The sequence below is a fragment of the Fragaria vesca genome, linkage group LG3 (assembly GCF_000184155.1).
Source record: "Fragaria vesca subsp. vesca linkage group LG3, FraVesHawaii_1.0, whole genome shotgun sequence".
In the NCBI taxonomy this organism is placed as follows: domain Eukaryota; kingdom Viridiplantae; phylum Streptophyta; class Magnoliopsida; order Rosales; family Rosaceae; genus Fragaria; species Fragaria vesca.
In genome coordinates this window covers 6,720,123-6,735,138 of record NC_020493.1, presented here as the reverse complement: position 1 = coordinate 6,735,138, position 15,016 = coordinate 6,720,123, and the positions used below count along the sequence as shown (strand labels likewise).

The 15,016-nt window shown below is 36.4% G+C and overlaps 3 protein-coding genes and 1 pseudogene across 5 annotated transcripts in view; 2 read left to right on the top strand and 2 right to left on the bottom strand.

The window, feature by feature from the left end:
- Positions 1-3,275, top strand: part of LOC101300992 — a 16,927-nt pseudogene extending 13,652 nt beyond the window's left edge. The window contains exons 9-13 of the transcript XR_184365.1: positions 1,943-2,041; positions 2,138-2,377; positions 2,515-2,638; positions 2,752-2,949; positions 3,045-3,275. The product of XR_184365.1 is annotated as an ent-copalyl diphosphate synthase, chloroplastic-like (transcript). The remainder of the gene's footprint in view (positions 1-1,942; positions 2,042-2,137; positions 2,378-2,514; positions 2,639-2,751; positions 2,950-3,044) is intronic.
- A 425-nt stretch (positions 3,276-3,700) lies between these two features.
- LOC101298870 (50S ribosomal protein L20-like) lies at positions 3,701-5,793 on the bottom strand. Of its 2 annotated transcripts, XM_004293833.1 has the most exons (4): positions 5,763-5,793; positions 5,615-5,660; positions 5,130-5,340; positions 3,701-4,044 (listed from the first exon to the last, which is right to left on the bottom strand). In XM_004293833.1, the coding sequence occupies exons 3-4, from the start codon at positions 5,313-5,315 to the stop codon at positions 3,856-3,858; spliced, it is 375 nt and encodes a 124-aa protein (XP_004293881.1). In that variant the 5' UTR covers positions 5,316-5,340; positions 5,615-5,660; positions 5,763-5,793; the 3' UTR covers positions 3,701-3,855. The 2 variants fall into 2 exon arrangements, with proteins under 2 accessions (XP_004293881.1, XP_004293880.1); XM_004293832.1 differs by lacking the exon at positions 5,763-5,793 and having other exon boundaries at positions 5,615-5,758.
- Positions 5,794-6,481: 688 nt separating this feature from the next.
- LOC101300708 (ribosomal RNA large subunit methyltransferase I-like) lies at positions 6,482-9,422 on the top strand. Its single transcript, XM_004295504.1, has 8 exons — positions 6,482-6,584; positions 6,762-6,987; positions 7,062-7,196; positions 7,442-7,664; positions 7,802-7,988; positions 8,416-8,600; positions 8,862-8,999; positions 9,294-9,422. The coding sequence occupies exons 1-8, from the start codon at positions 6,482-6,484 to the stop codon at positions 9,420-9,422; spliced, it is 1,326 nt and encodes a 441-aa protein (XP_004295552.1).
- LOC101307673 (ALA-interacting subunit 3-like) lies at positions 9,143-13,381 on the bottom strand. The gene is made up of 8 exons (XM_004293774.1): positions 12,954-13,381; positions 12,133-12,191; positions 11,967-12,041; positions 11,768-11,881; positions 11,575-11,645; positions 10,572-10,869; positions 10,060-10,349; positions 9,143-9,764 (listed from the first exon to the last, which is right to left on the bottom strand). The coding sequence occupies exons 1-8, from the start codon at positions 13,036-13,038 to the stop codon at positions 9,710-9,712; spliced, it is 1,047 nt and encodes a 348-aa protein (XP_004293822.1). The 5' UTR covers positions 13,039-13,381; the 3' UTR covers positions 9,143-9,709.
- Positions 13,382-15,016: the final 1,635 nt, after the last annotated feature.

The following is a 15,016-nucleotide window of genomic DNA, read 5'->3' as shown; positions in this document are numbered from 1 at the left end:
TATGAAAAATCATGACTTTAAAGACTATTCAGATTAAAATAAAATCATAAGGACTAAACATATGTCGACTTTAAACCACAAGGATTATACAATATTTTATCTTTATTTTTCTTTCGATTTGGATGAAAAATCGTGACTTTAAGGACTATTCAGATTAAAATAAAACCATAAGGACTAAACAGATGTCGACTTTAAACCACAAGGACTATACAATATTTTACCCTTTTTTTTTCTTTCGATGAAGAGGAGGAATGGATTTGTAGGACTTGTTCTTTATTTCGATGAAGAGGACTCTATTGTTTTTTTTTCTTTTTGATGGAGAAGATTTGTTTTAAGAAATATAACAATGAAAACAATTAAAATATTAAATTAATGACTAGATATATCATCTTGATATGAGTTGTTTTGAGAAAAGCCATGTGTTGAAGTTTCATTGGTCAGAGAGGACCACTAGACAAGTTGACATGATCCTTCCGTAGCACAGAAAAATTTCTCGTAAATGTGATATTGAATACGGCATAAATACGACGTGTGGTTCACACATATATAAGGGGGGCATGAACTCAGGTAAGGGACCTCATTCTTATTCTTGCGTATATGTACCTTTTCAAATGGTAAGGTATATTTTTACTTGTACCATTTTATTTTGGTCACATTACTTCAAATAAACTCAAAATGTTCAAACACAAATCACATCTTTTGATAAAAAGGCATGATGCTTCATGCTTTGCGGAGTGGCTTGGGGATACGAAACCTATATGGCGGCAGCGTGTGCTCCCGCTCCCTAAATCAAGTAGAGGCGAGATGACGACAACGTGGGCTCAAAGAGGTGTTGCTTTTTCAAGCAATGGCGTTGGAATCCTGATCGAGATATTTCGAAGGCACCAACTGTGGCAGCTTGTGGTGGCTAAGAGCATCTCCAACGGTGTAGTCAAAATCAAAATCTCCAACGGAAAATAGGATTTTTGTGTTTGATCGGTGAGAAAGAGATAAGCAGAGTTTGAGTTGAGTTTGATCTGTGAGAAACTGGGAGAGATAGAATAGTTGAGGTTTCATAATAAAAATCTAACAATAAAATATTCAACTCTTTTGACAAAATGATTGGAGTGAAAATTTGTCAAATTGTCAAAATCCACCTCACATGTCAAAATTTGAATTTGACCAAAAACTTTGACACTCTTACTGGAGTTGCTCTAAGGGTGTTTGTGGACCCCTCGGGGTGAGTGAGTTTGATTTGAGTCTTTCAATCTGAAATCGAGGTTTTGCGTGAAAGCTAGGTTGTCGAAGGCGACAACGCTATATGGACTGAGACTTCGGGCTCGGGTGGTTTGTTGGATCAATTCGAGTTGTAATATGGAAGAGGTTGTTTGCGGCTCGAGTTTTGGAGCTGGGACAATGAAGCAAGGTTCAGTGCTAGCTGGACAAAAGGGAGGTGGTGACTAGCGTTGGAGTTGGTCCTCAACAGAATCAAGTTCCTTCACTGGGAGGATATGGGTTGTACCTGAGTTTGGGCTCAGATATAGGTCTATGGGAACGACTTAAGCCTTGGGCTTTCCCAACCTGAGCATCAGATATAATTTTATTACTTAATTTTTAAGTTTGTTAAGTGTACACCAATTGAGGTCTTAGGCAGCTAATATTTTTTTCACGAAATTACGTATCGAGATTTTTGTTACACGCTCTATATGAGCCTATTCGTAATCAATGAAGGTACATATCATGGCGCTTGTTAGCCTCATTTAACAAACCTAGTGGAGGACAACATATATTATTTAAGTACTTTTTGGTCGTTGATGAAGTAATATAATTCTTTTTTATTTTAAATTAAAAAAATCACACATTTTGATACCATCATTATATTTGATATGTTTAAAATTTTCTCCAACATTTATATTGCTTTTATTCTAACAACATCACCTCTGCCTGTCTGTTAACTTTTTAGCATGCCCAACATTAGCAATAATGTGTATCTGGAGCTGGCAAGGCTTGACTACAACGATTGCCAAGCACTGCATCTCAAGGAATGGGACAACATTCAAAAGTAATCAAACAGAACCCAACATATAAACATTATCCAACAATTGTACATTTCAGTTAGTTATGGTCAATAATCGATAATATTATCCGATGCATGTAGGTGGTACAGAGACTGGGAACTAGGAGACTATGGATTGAGTGAAAAGACTCTCCTCACAAATTATTTTGTTGCAGCAGCGAGCATTTTTGAACCTGAAAGAGCTAATGAGCGACTTGCCTGGGCTAAAACCGCATGCCTGGTTGATACAATTGTGCGTTCATGTCTAAGTGACGGAGATAAGAAGGCTTTTGTTGATGAGTTCAAATTCTTCTCCAATATGCAAGACCATGGGACTACAAGGTAATAAAAGTTAGTACATATTCAGATGCATTCTTGGGTGTGTTTGTGTTTGTGTTTTTTTTTTTCTTTTTTTCTATGAGGTGCTTTCTTATGCAATATTTAGTTATTTTATTTACATTTGCTTTGTTACGTAGTAGGTTGTACAAAAACAAGATCGCAGGGCAAGGAATTGTTGGAGCTTTATTGGCAACCCTAAGCCAACTCTCATCGGTTACAATGGTGCTACATCGCCAAAACATTATCGAATCTCTATGTCAAGCTGTGAGTTTCTAGTTCTTATTCTAGCGAAACAGTGCTGATTAAATATGAAATGACTCAAATAATTATACTCTTGTCTTGATTTTTTGTATTACATCTTTGTTGAATAAATATAGTGGACAAAATGGCTACTGAAGTGGCAAGAAACTGGGGAGACGTACAAAGATGAGGCTGAGCTACTGGTGGAAATGATAAATCAAACTGCTGGCCTTAGCCAAGATTTGATGTCCAATAATTCAGAATATGAGCAGCTTTTCGGCCTAACCAACAAAATTTGCAATCAACTTCGTTCGTACCGAGACCAAAAGAACAAGGTTACTTGGTTAATTTTGACCTCTATGCCCTCTATCGATGCTAGGTTTTATGATTTGGCTCGTGGTTAGATAATTTTTTCCTTGTATTGTCTCAGGTAAATCATAACGGCAACTGCATGACGAAAATCAATATGACAACCCCAGAAATAGAATCATATATGCAACAGTTGGTGGAATTGGTACTAGAAAAAGCTCCGGATGACACAGGATCCTTGATTAAGCAAGGCTTTTTCACCGTAGCGAGGAGTTTTTACTATTCTACCTATTGTGACTCTCAAGTCATTAGCCATCACATTAACAAAGTACTCTTTCAGCGAGCAATTTGATACGTGCGCAGAATGTAACATAAGCTTTGTTAGGTTACCATCTCTTGCTCTCCCTCTCGTTTATGTAAAGTTAATGTTCTTTTGAACCACAGTTTGAAAAAGGTTGATAATGTGAAGTTTTCTATGTGTATTCTAAATTATTACATTTTCCCTTATATATATTTGAAGGAGAAACGTTAAAATAGAGAGATAGCAAAAATATTATTTGAGATGTGTATCTTTACTCATTGATGGACACTTCTAAATACCTTTTAGGTAGGTAGAACAAAAACCTAATCCTACATAGTATAGTAAACCTATTACAATTTGATAATCATCCAAATGGTCTTAATTGGGTCTTAATTGTTGGTGTTTGAAGATGAAATAAGAATTTTCTAGCTCCAACATTGTTCCTTCCATGTATATTTGTTTGCCACATCAATTTTATTATATCAACAGAAACTAGATATGATTGCAGGTTCTGAAAATCTGCATTAACGAGTAAGAATCAAAATCTAAAGGCCAAAGAAACAATACCGAAAATGTTTTCTTTCATACAAGTTCTAAGAGATCAGGCAAAGATGATCCATCTAAATGGCAATTACAAAAGAATTTGGAGGCCTTCCTTTTTGGGAGGAACCACTGCCTTGTTCCCAGGGAATGCGCTGTGAGAGACATCTACGAGGGCCTTGAATGTGTATGGTTCGTGCATAGAAATCTCTGATAAAACTTTCCTGTTTAGCTGAATGTTCTCCTTCATCAATCCATGCATGAAATTCCCATAATTAACCTGACAAAAAGTGAACAGAAACCCAGTTCAGCATTCACTGGAAAACATATACTGAGAGGAAATCACCCAAAAATCACTGAAGTAACTCAACAAGATCACTTAGCAATCTATTCCAGACCAATGAAATAGCTCAACTGCATCTCCAGGCCACAAGGCCCAAAAAGACATTTCATTCCACACATCTTAATCTCAGAAGCTAAGCAGTACTGACTTTAATTTTTGCCCAAACCAACCATACAAGACTGATCCAAATATGCTTTAATTAAGATGAAAACTAATACGAAGCTAACACCAGAAGTCAATTTCAAAATACTAAGCAAAGCTCTGTACATTACAGCCAGGATTTTACATACTAACAAATCACACATGTATTTGAGTACAAACTATTTAATACATCTCAATTAGGACTCTTATTTTTCACTTGCTAACTACTTCTAGTTAACCAAGTTCAAAAACAATAAGTCACAAGTGCTCAAGTAATCTATTAAAATCAGTACAAACTACAAAAGCAAACAGAAACATACAGATTCGTTATTCCACGGCATATATAGCTAGAGTGCTAGTTTTTGACAAATGACAATTGCATAATTATACGACTCCAAAGCCCAATCTTACACAGGACAAAAATAAAGAAAGAAAAATGGAGAACAGGAAAGCTGGAACAAAGGTCACTTAGAATCACACCAATCAAAATGGCCTGAAATTGTTCTTTTGCCATTATTGGACACCCCCACATCCCTCCCCATGCCAGTAACATGTTAGGAAACATGTAAGAACAATGAAAACAGCAGTCACCGACTCGATTGTTATATCACCATAATAACGAGATTATCGACTCATTGTTCAAAGTTTGACCGAAAGCATATTAACTGATCACTTATCTTCACATGTATTCTTCTCTCTATTTTCGTCAAATTGGCAGGCAATGAATCAACGAATTCAGCAATAACTCAATTAGATAAGGACCACAATACCACATGCAACAAAGCAGTCACAGTAAAAAGTCCTAACAGTATACAACTCTCTGAAACCAAACTATACCATGCTCATCATATAAATCACAGTACTTGTAACTCGAAACTTACACCATGAATGCGGGTGCCAGCATTGATCCGTTGGATCCACAGGGCACGCATGTCTCTCTTCTTGGTGCGGCGATCTCTGTAGGAATACTGCAAGGCCTTCTCCACCCTCTCTCTGGCTATCCTGATGCAGTTCTTGGCCCTCCCCCTGAATCCCTTGGCGAGCTTGAAAATCTTATCCTTATGCATCTTGTGACTCTTACCTCAATTGTCTCTACACATTACACACACAGACACACCAACCCATAAAACCTTCAATAAACCCAATTCCTCCCATAAAAAAACTAAGCCAAACAGGACCCAGTTCAATCCATATAAAGTTACTCATGTAAGTCTAACCAAATTCTATTGCCAAAAGCAAAATACTTAAACCAAAAAAATCTCATAATGAATTAAAGTCTTGTCCTTTAGGAATGTAGGGAGCTCAATAATAGATTGTGATTCATAAACCAAATTATGGAACTGACAGATGGGTTTTTGATTTTTACCTGAGCCCGGTTCCTTTCTGTATGAGCAGCTTTGATTTGCGAAAACCTTCTATGAAATCAATGGAAAGAATACGACTTTAGTTTGGAAAGGAATCGATAATAGCGAAAAGAAAGAGAAAGAAGAAAGAAGGAGAAGATGGAGACTCACTGTGTTGGTGTGAAAATGGTGAGTGAATAAGGCAAACTCTGGGGTCCGGAGGCGAATGATAAGCCAATATTGTGCGATTTTGGAGCAATACCATGGGTAGTTCTGTCCAACACTATTGGATGAGAAGCCCGACCCGGAAAACTTGCCCACTCTTTTTTTTGACTAAATAGACTATTTTAATCAGTGGTTCTTCAAGATTTGTTCCAAACAAGGTTTTAATGAGCTAACCTTTCGTTTAGGTTCGAGAAGACATGAAGACAAATCGCACTTCTGTTTTATAGCTATAAGTATGTTATTTCGTAAAAGTTACAGGTAACACATATGTGTTTTTATTTCTTAACTTTTTTATTAGATTGTGGATTGTCATTTTGGTTCACTTGTACTTTAACCTTTTTAAATAAACAACATGTAAATTTCCAAACAATATAAGAGAATAGTATTGCATACGATAAACCAAACAGGGAGAAAATGAAATTTATTCATTTATCTACCTCTCACACTATGTTAATGAAATTTGAATATGTAACGAGTCACAACTCACCATACAACATATTCTAAGAAAAAAAAATAGACAAATAATTAGCAGGTTTTAGGGTTTACGAATCCGACCCATTTACAATCTGGGCAAACCCATACCCGGTAGCAACCTATATTTGGCTCATAGAAGACATTTACCCAAAAATCCAGTTACACTCACCAGCCCCGAGCTCAGAAAAGTGATGCAGCATTTTCCATCCCGCCTGATAAAGTCTCTGACTACTCCTACTTCTTTACCATGCGCCGCCACCACCCTTCAACAACTCGCTTCTTCTCACCCCAAAGGTATATACACCCTCTCTCCCCATCTGTTCACCTTCCATTGTTAAAGGGTAGCTTTACTTTGATATCAATCACTCAAAGTTTGAACGTTTTTGCTTATGGGTCCTTGTAAATGTCCTGCATTTTTCTGTTTTTCCAAAATTTGTTCAACTCACAACGCGAAATGATCCGGCTCGGCAGGTGTTGCGAGGGTAGTACTGAAAAAGGGGAAGACACAACTGTTCAAGGATGGAAGTCCAATGGTCTACAGCGGAGCAGTTGATAGAATAATTGGGAAACCGCCACCCAGAACTGGAGACGTTGTGCTAGTAGCTGATGGAGCAGAGAAGCCAATAGGGTGGGGGATGTATAATTCAGCCTCAATGTTTTGTGTTCGGCTTATGCAGCTGGATGAGGAAGCAACAAGGTAACTGTCTATATGTGCAGTTTGAAATGTTCACACTTGCAGTGATGTTGCGGTTGCTAATCTTTATGTAACAGGGATTGTTCGTGCGCATTGAATATGGAGAAACTGCTTGAGATGAGAATTAATGAAGCTATCGAGTTGCGTAAGAGTTTGGGGATTCCATCAGCTAGTACAAATGCATTTCGTCTTGTTAATAGTGAAGGAGACAGGTATTCAGCTTTAGGATATCTCTCGGACTTTGATTAGTGTTCTCCTTACTTCACAGCATCTCTTGTACTTGATCCATTGCTATATATGTTCAGTATGAGATGACCATTCTCTTGTCTTTTGTTAGAAAATTCCTGTGCATATCTAATTTCAACATTCTTGATTTTCTTGTCTGTCATTTATGTAGACTTATTATAGAGATACTAGTTCACTGATTTTCAGTTTGATATGATTTTTTTTACCACAGACTATCAGGTCTAATAATTGACATATTTGGAGATGTAGCAGTAATTGCATCATCTGCTGCTTGGGTTGAGAAGTACAAAGCAGAAATAGAGGCTTGTGTTGGTAGAATCAATGAAATTAATCATATCAACTGGAGACCGTCTGTGGAAATTTTAAAAGAAGAAGGGTTGGATGTGTCAAATTTGAAGGAAATGGATACATCTACTTGCCCTCAAAGAACAAAGGTAAGATTTGTCCACATTCCAATATAAAAAGTGGCTTGACCAAAAGTGGCATAGGATTATAAATTTCCGTTCTACTTATACTTTGATTTGGCATAGGATGTGTTGCATGTACATATTCTGATTTTGCAATAATTTAGGTTATGGAAAATGGGATTTTTTATGCCATTTCACTTGAGGGGCAGAAGACAGGGTTCTATGCTGATCAGCGTGAAAACCGTAAGTTTGTATCAACAATTTCGGACAATCAGAAGGTTCTCGATATCTGCTGCTATAGTGGTGGTTTTGCTCTAAATGCTGCACGAGGTGGTGCTGTAAATGTAACAGGTATAAAATTTGGTTGAAAGCCAGTTTCAATACTTACTATATTGGCATCGGTTATTGACTTCTGTCCCAAATTTCAATTGTTTGGTCTGCCTCAGTAACGACGACTGAGACTTAAAAACCTAAGTGAGCATTTCGTTCGACAACTCCATACTGAGCGAGGGGAGAAAGAATTTTCATTATGATTCATGGAGTCGTAACATTATAGCAGTGAGAGTTGTATTGTGTGGTAGAAGCCTCCTCTGTAGTAAAGAGAATGGTTGGCCTGAGAGACTATTTTTGCTGTGTTCTTTTCTTGAAAATTATACTGTAACTGTTTGGTTTTTTGCTCCCAAAAGAGATCTAGAACTCGATAATTCATCAGGACAAGACATCTTAAGATTGCATCCTGAATGCTAATTAAATTTTTCGAATTGTTATATTTCATCAGGTGTTGACTCATCATTGGGCGCTATCGAACTAGCTAAAGAAAATATTGCTCTTAACAACATGGATCCTGGAATATTATCATTTGTGAAAGAAGATGCAAGTGCGTTTATGAAGGAGGCAATTTCTAGGAATGAATCATGGGATATTGTCATCTTAGATCCTCCTAAACTAGCACCACGAAAGAAGGTACTAGTCTTTTGTTCCTCCTATAATCAAAACTCTTTGTTTCCATCATAGCATGTGTTCAAGCTGCTTCCATTCATACAGGCAGACTCCGAGTTTATTTGTACTTGCGGATCTTGCGCTTCTCCTTTCAAAAATGATATATTGCCCATACTGTGTAATGTGTACCATGTTTAGTGTCCTGAGTACACCAACTGTTTCCCTTAAGTAGCTTCCTCTGCAAGTTTTTTTAATGCCTTCTTTTTTGGTCATTATCAAATCCAGGTTTTGCAAAATGCATCAGGAATGTATAGGAATTTAAATTCATTAGCAATGCAATTGACAAGGAGAGGTGGCCTTCTCATGACTTGTTCGTGTTCAGGAGCGATGACCCAAAGTGGGACATTCTTGCGCATTCTTCAGGCAAGTTCTTTTCTTTATTTATTCTGCAGCTAGTACCTTTGTCATCTTAGATTATGTTAAGAACTTGAGAATACCCTGCAAAGAACTCAGGTCTATAGACTTACAAAAATTCAGGCGGTTGTAAGATTAAGTTTTTTTTTTTTGGAAGATTATGGATTTTGTTATACCAGAATGTGATAACAGGATGTAGATCAATTATGTCCAAACTCCAGAATGAAATTTGGTTACTTATGGCAAATGATCTGCTGCTGTACAATCGATGAAATTTGTTGTTACTTTTGTCTTTTTTATCAGGGTGCAGCATCAGCAGCAGGAAGAAAAATAACCGTTCTAAGGGATGCTGGAGCAGCATGTGATCATACAATTGACCCATCCTACCCTGAAGGCAAATACCTTTCCAACATTCTCCTGAGGGTGCTTTAAAAATAATAAAAGAATATCTAATGCCAGTCGATTTTACACAGGATGAAGATCAAATGTCAGTCAAGATGAAACTTTTTTTGTAACCAATACTATTTCTGAAATTATACAGGAAGTTCATAATGTCACGCTTTCAACAGTCTGGGGAAAACAAAGAAACTCCAAATGACCAAAATGCTTGTAGAAATCATATGTACTGCCCATGTTGATGATAACATTAATATACACATAATTAAGTAGGCCTTCAGGAAACGCTCTGGCAAGCTGTTGATATGAGCAGTTAAACATGCTTAGTGCCCTCCTGGATTTCTGTTCCACGACAAATACGAAGGATCTCCAAGTTGCCTGAAAAGAAGAGGATCGGTCATTGTTTAAGGGTTCCATATATCACAACCAGAACCAGACCATACTCAAATTATCTAGGACCCTTGCTGATAAAGATACTATGCCATTATGAATTGAAATGAGGGCTGTGAAGGCATGATTAGGTGATTCCCAGTTTGGGACAGGAAAGGCAAGGCCTAGGAAGAGAAAGTAAATATAACTTGAGAGCAAAAGCCACAGACCAATAACACGCATGAGCAATTACCCTATACTTGCAATTAAAAGTAGGCAGCGCATATTTGGTTAAGAATTTTACCTTGGTTTAACAAGATATACAATTGTGAAAGCCATGGCCAGAAAGAAGCACAACCCGCCGACAGTGAGATAAGCAATGCCAAGGAAGTCATTCCTGCCACCAATCCAACTAGTGGTCGAAAGTACAAGCTTCTTTTTTCCATTGAAACTGTATGTGTTGTAATTGTTCTCCAATGACACATGTATGACATCATTTTGCTGAAGATCCACCTCTATCTTCCCATATAATTTTCTGAATGTTGGCAACGCAGCAGTTCTCATCCAAACAATAAGGTCCTCCTGCTCACTCAACTGTTGAACAAAGCATATTTAACTGGTTAAGCACTTGCCTTCTTGTAAAAGCAGTTTGTTAAATCAACTAATGAAAAAATGTGTGTATCTGATACCACCAGCCTTTTCCTTATTCCAAAGAATACAAAATTGACTGGAGTTTCAGAGTTTTCAACATTGCACAAGAGAAATAATGGAAATACAAAGTCAAACAGTAGAGAAGAGAAGTGGCAAATAACTTACTGGAATGGATGCATTGAGAGTTGCACCTCCTTTAAGAGTTGAATTCTGAAAGTTCTTAGGAAAGACATTTTTGCCAAATTTGTGCTCCCTGTCACTCTTCCATGCAATGCCCTTCTTATTCACCGATAATGGCTCGCTTTGGTTGCGGGAAAAAGTATAGGTGTCATTGAACAAACTCCAAGCTATGAGCCCACATGGTACAATGGGTACACCATTTTTGTCTTCAGGCTTACAATCATCCACTACACTTTCAGACTTTGGATCTTTCAACTGTTTATCACTTCGGCTCTTAACATACCTGAAATATAGAACACCACAATCAAACTAGTATGAATATGCTGCAGTAGCAGTAAAAATAGGGCACATGAACAACAATCTAGGTATCTAAAAACCAAGTATTCAGGGAAAATAAAACAAATAAAAAAATTGTAACTGGACACCATCAGGATCAGCTTCATGTTGCAACTACCATAGCTAACAAATTCATGTTGCAACCATCAGAGAATTATTTGCATATATTTCCTAGTTTATACACACTAGACTTCGGCAAGCAATATACTTAGAAAAACCCAAAAATCACAAACTACCTGAGGCATGAAGCTATTATCACCAAAGCAGTAAAGTTCAATAAACCAGTGCAAACAGCCCCATGAATGCATGTCTGCACTATTGATACAATTAGGTGCTACTATAGAAGTGATGCATGGCATACCACATGTATCATCTGCTAGAAGAAAGGTTACCAATATTGTTATTCCTACTGCATTTAACGAATAAACATCTTACCAACGCTGAAATGATCACAAAATAGTGTACTCCTTGGACCACATGTCATTTACCTCTACCTATTAACATCCTAATATCAAGTTGCAATTATACATGATGAACATTTGGCCTTACGTTTACATTGAACACACTTGTTGATTTTCCAAAAGGAAACTGTGTTGCGGTAATAATATGAACTCAACACTGTTGGAAAATGTGGACAGGGCAGTAGTCATACCTGCGATGATTCTGATAGAAATTATCAAGCTGATAATATACATATATAGGCTGCTTCATGTGTTTTGGTACCTTCACAAAGAAAGGGAGACCCATCAGTAACATGGGAACTCACATATGCACATGTTACTGCATAAATATGAATCATGTAAGGGAAACTAGAGTTCTTTGATGTTAATTGATGAAGGTCTTACCGTCAGAGTTCTGTTGCATGATTTATCTCCCTCGGTCTGGATGTATTTGACCTTATCACTTCTAGATGACGCTGGTATACAATCGGTTTCATAACGATCAACAATTTCAACAACCTGATAAAAAGATGCTCCTGATCAAGGACATGTAGAGCTAGAAAATAATACAGTTATGCATCAAATGGGTTTCACTTGAACATACATCTCGGGAGGCAAATAGGGTAGCAACTCCGATGGGAATGAAGACGATTGCAACAAGCATGAATGCTGAAATTACCTGCAACCACAAGAGTATAAAGAGTTCAGTTGGAATTCTAACAGGTATATGGATATCAGGCAGACACATGATTCATTGCTCGAAAGCCTACCCATTTTGGCGTGAGAATTGGCTTGCATGCTGGAAGTTCCTGCTGAGTAAATCTTGAATCTGAAAGGATTAAATTTTCACGATACCTCTCAGTCTATGATCAATCATACGGCTACTAAAAACTAAAGAGAAACAATAAGACATAGATCGACTTTTGATTGCTGCACATGCATTCCCACTCAAAGCTTATTAAGTGAAGAACAAGAACACAATGGTAAAATATCCTATTGATTGTAGTCAGATCACATATCAGCTGAAAACTCTATGCACACTGCATATCCATTGGCATTAGATCATCAATAATTCCTCAATTATCAGTGTCGTCTTGTTGTGTACTATTGTTCCAAGCAGAATAGGTCCCCGATACTCTACATTAGCTACCAGGTTCTTAATTAACAAGCACTAAACTGGGGTTCTTTGCAATCGGTATTACGTCACATCAACTAGTCTTTCACATAGGTCAACTGGAACCACATAAAGATTTCCAAAACCAGTTACCACATCTTCCATGACTTCATTACAGTAATAGTGCTTTATCTATGCTACTCTGCCAGATATTATATGCCCCTAAACTAATGTTTTGCATTCTAAGACCACCGGAGCTTAGTTTCTTGAATCTTCACAACTTAAGTCTTCTTAATTCTCTACAATGAACACGAAAACTATCTCGAAAACTCACTAACAATCTCATACACAATCAACTTCAAGAAAACTCATAAACACAACAGATAAGAACAACATCAAAGCCAGAAACACACAAAATCACCATCTGGGTATTTCCAAAACGAACTCAAAACCCCAAAAGAAGCATAAGAATCTTACATTTGGGGCGCTTGGACCTCCGGGTAGCAGCTGAATCGGCAGATCCAGCGGCTGCTGAGCTAGACGGCGCCGTATTGGAACTCATCAGAAACAAACCCTAGCGCCCAAAGATTCAACCTTTACCGAAAATCAAAGAAACCCAGAAGATCAAAATTGATGGGTTTTGGGGATTGTGATCGGGGAGCGACGGAGAGTTTGAGAAAGTTGGGTTATGGGGTTGGTTTTGTGTTCGATAAAAGAAATGGGTTTTAGGGAAGAAGAAGAGGGGAGGATTGAATTGACTTTTCTAGAGAGAGAGATTAGGAAAAAGAAAGAAGAGCAAATTGTTTTCTTTCTTTTCTTGCTTTCCCTCTCTACAAGGTGGCCGGCGAGACCGAGACCCTCTCTTTCTCTCTTTGTATTTTGGGGTCTAGAAGAATGAAGACTTGAGAATATTGAATATTATTTTTTCAGATATGAGAGAGAAGAATTGAAAAGATCATTATGTGCAATCACACGGTTTTACATTGTGGGTTTCCAATCTGTTTCCTTAATGTATTTTCCTTTTCAAATTATATGAATCGGTTTTTATGGAGTAATGTACATCCGTGATGTATAAGGAAAGTTTTTATGGAAATTATAGAACGGCTTTAGGCGTTGGTTTTTCATTTTTTTTGTACAATTGTATCTCATATTATGAGGAGTAATTTTAAATACACATCTATAATCTCTTAATACACACTCGTATTAATTTATGTTTCACATCAAATACTTTAAGCATGTTTAATGATCAAAACAGACATCTATTATTAAAAAAAAAATACACAATTAGAAATCTAATCTCCTACCCTAAAACTATCGAAACAACTACTTCTATGTGTTATTCAATTAACATCGATTCATTTGGGTTCTGTCTCTTTTTTTTTTCTTTTTCTTTTTATGTCAGTTTTAGTTTTGATCTTGCAGACCATTTTGAAGTACTACATGTTCATCTTGACATGTTGTATTGAAAAAAGTGGTATATATGTTTAATAGCTAATGACCTAATGTACTTTTACTAGCTTATGAATTCCAAAAACTTGAAATGGTTGATATTTTTTTTTTTGAATTCCAAATGATTGATGTCGCATTGGAGATTTGAAGTTTGTGTAATTATAGTCTTTTGATTATAAATTTGACGTTGAAAAAAAAAATTCTAGCAAAAAATAGAGAAAAATATGTAAATGTTGTAAAGTAAAGAAAAAAAGAAGAGAAGACACAGAGAGAATAATTGAGAGGAGGTAGAAGTGTTCTCATTCATTCTCATTAGTCTCCTTATATAGAGGTAGGGTTTACATCATAGTACATAACTAATGAGTAATTACGTGGATAGCCACATAGATTATAATATTTATAACAGTAAAAGAGTTACCAAAATATATAGTAAATTTATAATAATTATACTAAATAACATATTATTTGTTAGTTTTAGATATAAGGGTATTATAGACAGTTTGGGATGTGTATTAAGTTTAATATGGAAATAAAAAACTAGATGATGGGTGTATTAAGCAATGAATGTGTATTAATAAATTATGGGTGTGTATTTAAAATTTCACATATCTGTATTTTTTCTTACACAATTTTTAGTACATGACGTGTATACTATGTCAAGAGCTAAAATATATGACTTAATTACATATACATATACGGTGGTCTCAAACATATAAATGGCTAAGATTGTATTGTATCCTTGCATATTGTGTATACTAGAATTTCTATTTTCTTCTTTATCATATGGCATTTTTTTACCATCATATGAAACTTATGGTGATTTTGTTCATGGATTACAAATTATGGTGATTTTTTGACCATCATGTATTGTTTTGTCATCGTTGGTTCTTGCACTTGAGCAAGACTCTTTCGTTATTCAAGTCAGAACGATTGACATTTTTATTTTATTTTTGAATTAATTTCAGTTTACTACCCTAAACTTTAAGTCTCAAATCAATTTGATACCTCATCTTTTTTTCTAATCAGTTTCATACCTAAACTTTCAAAATGACATCAATTTAGACCAAAATGACTAAAATAGCCCTGGTTAA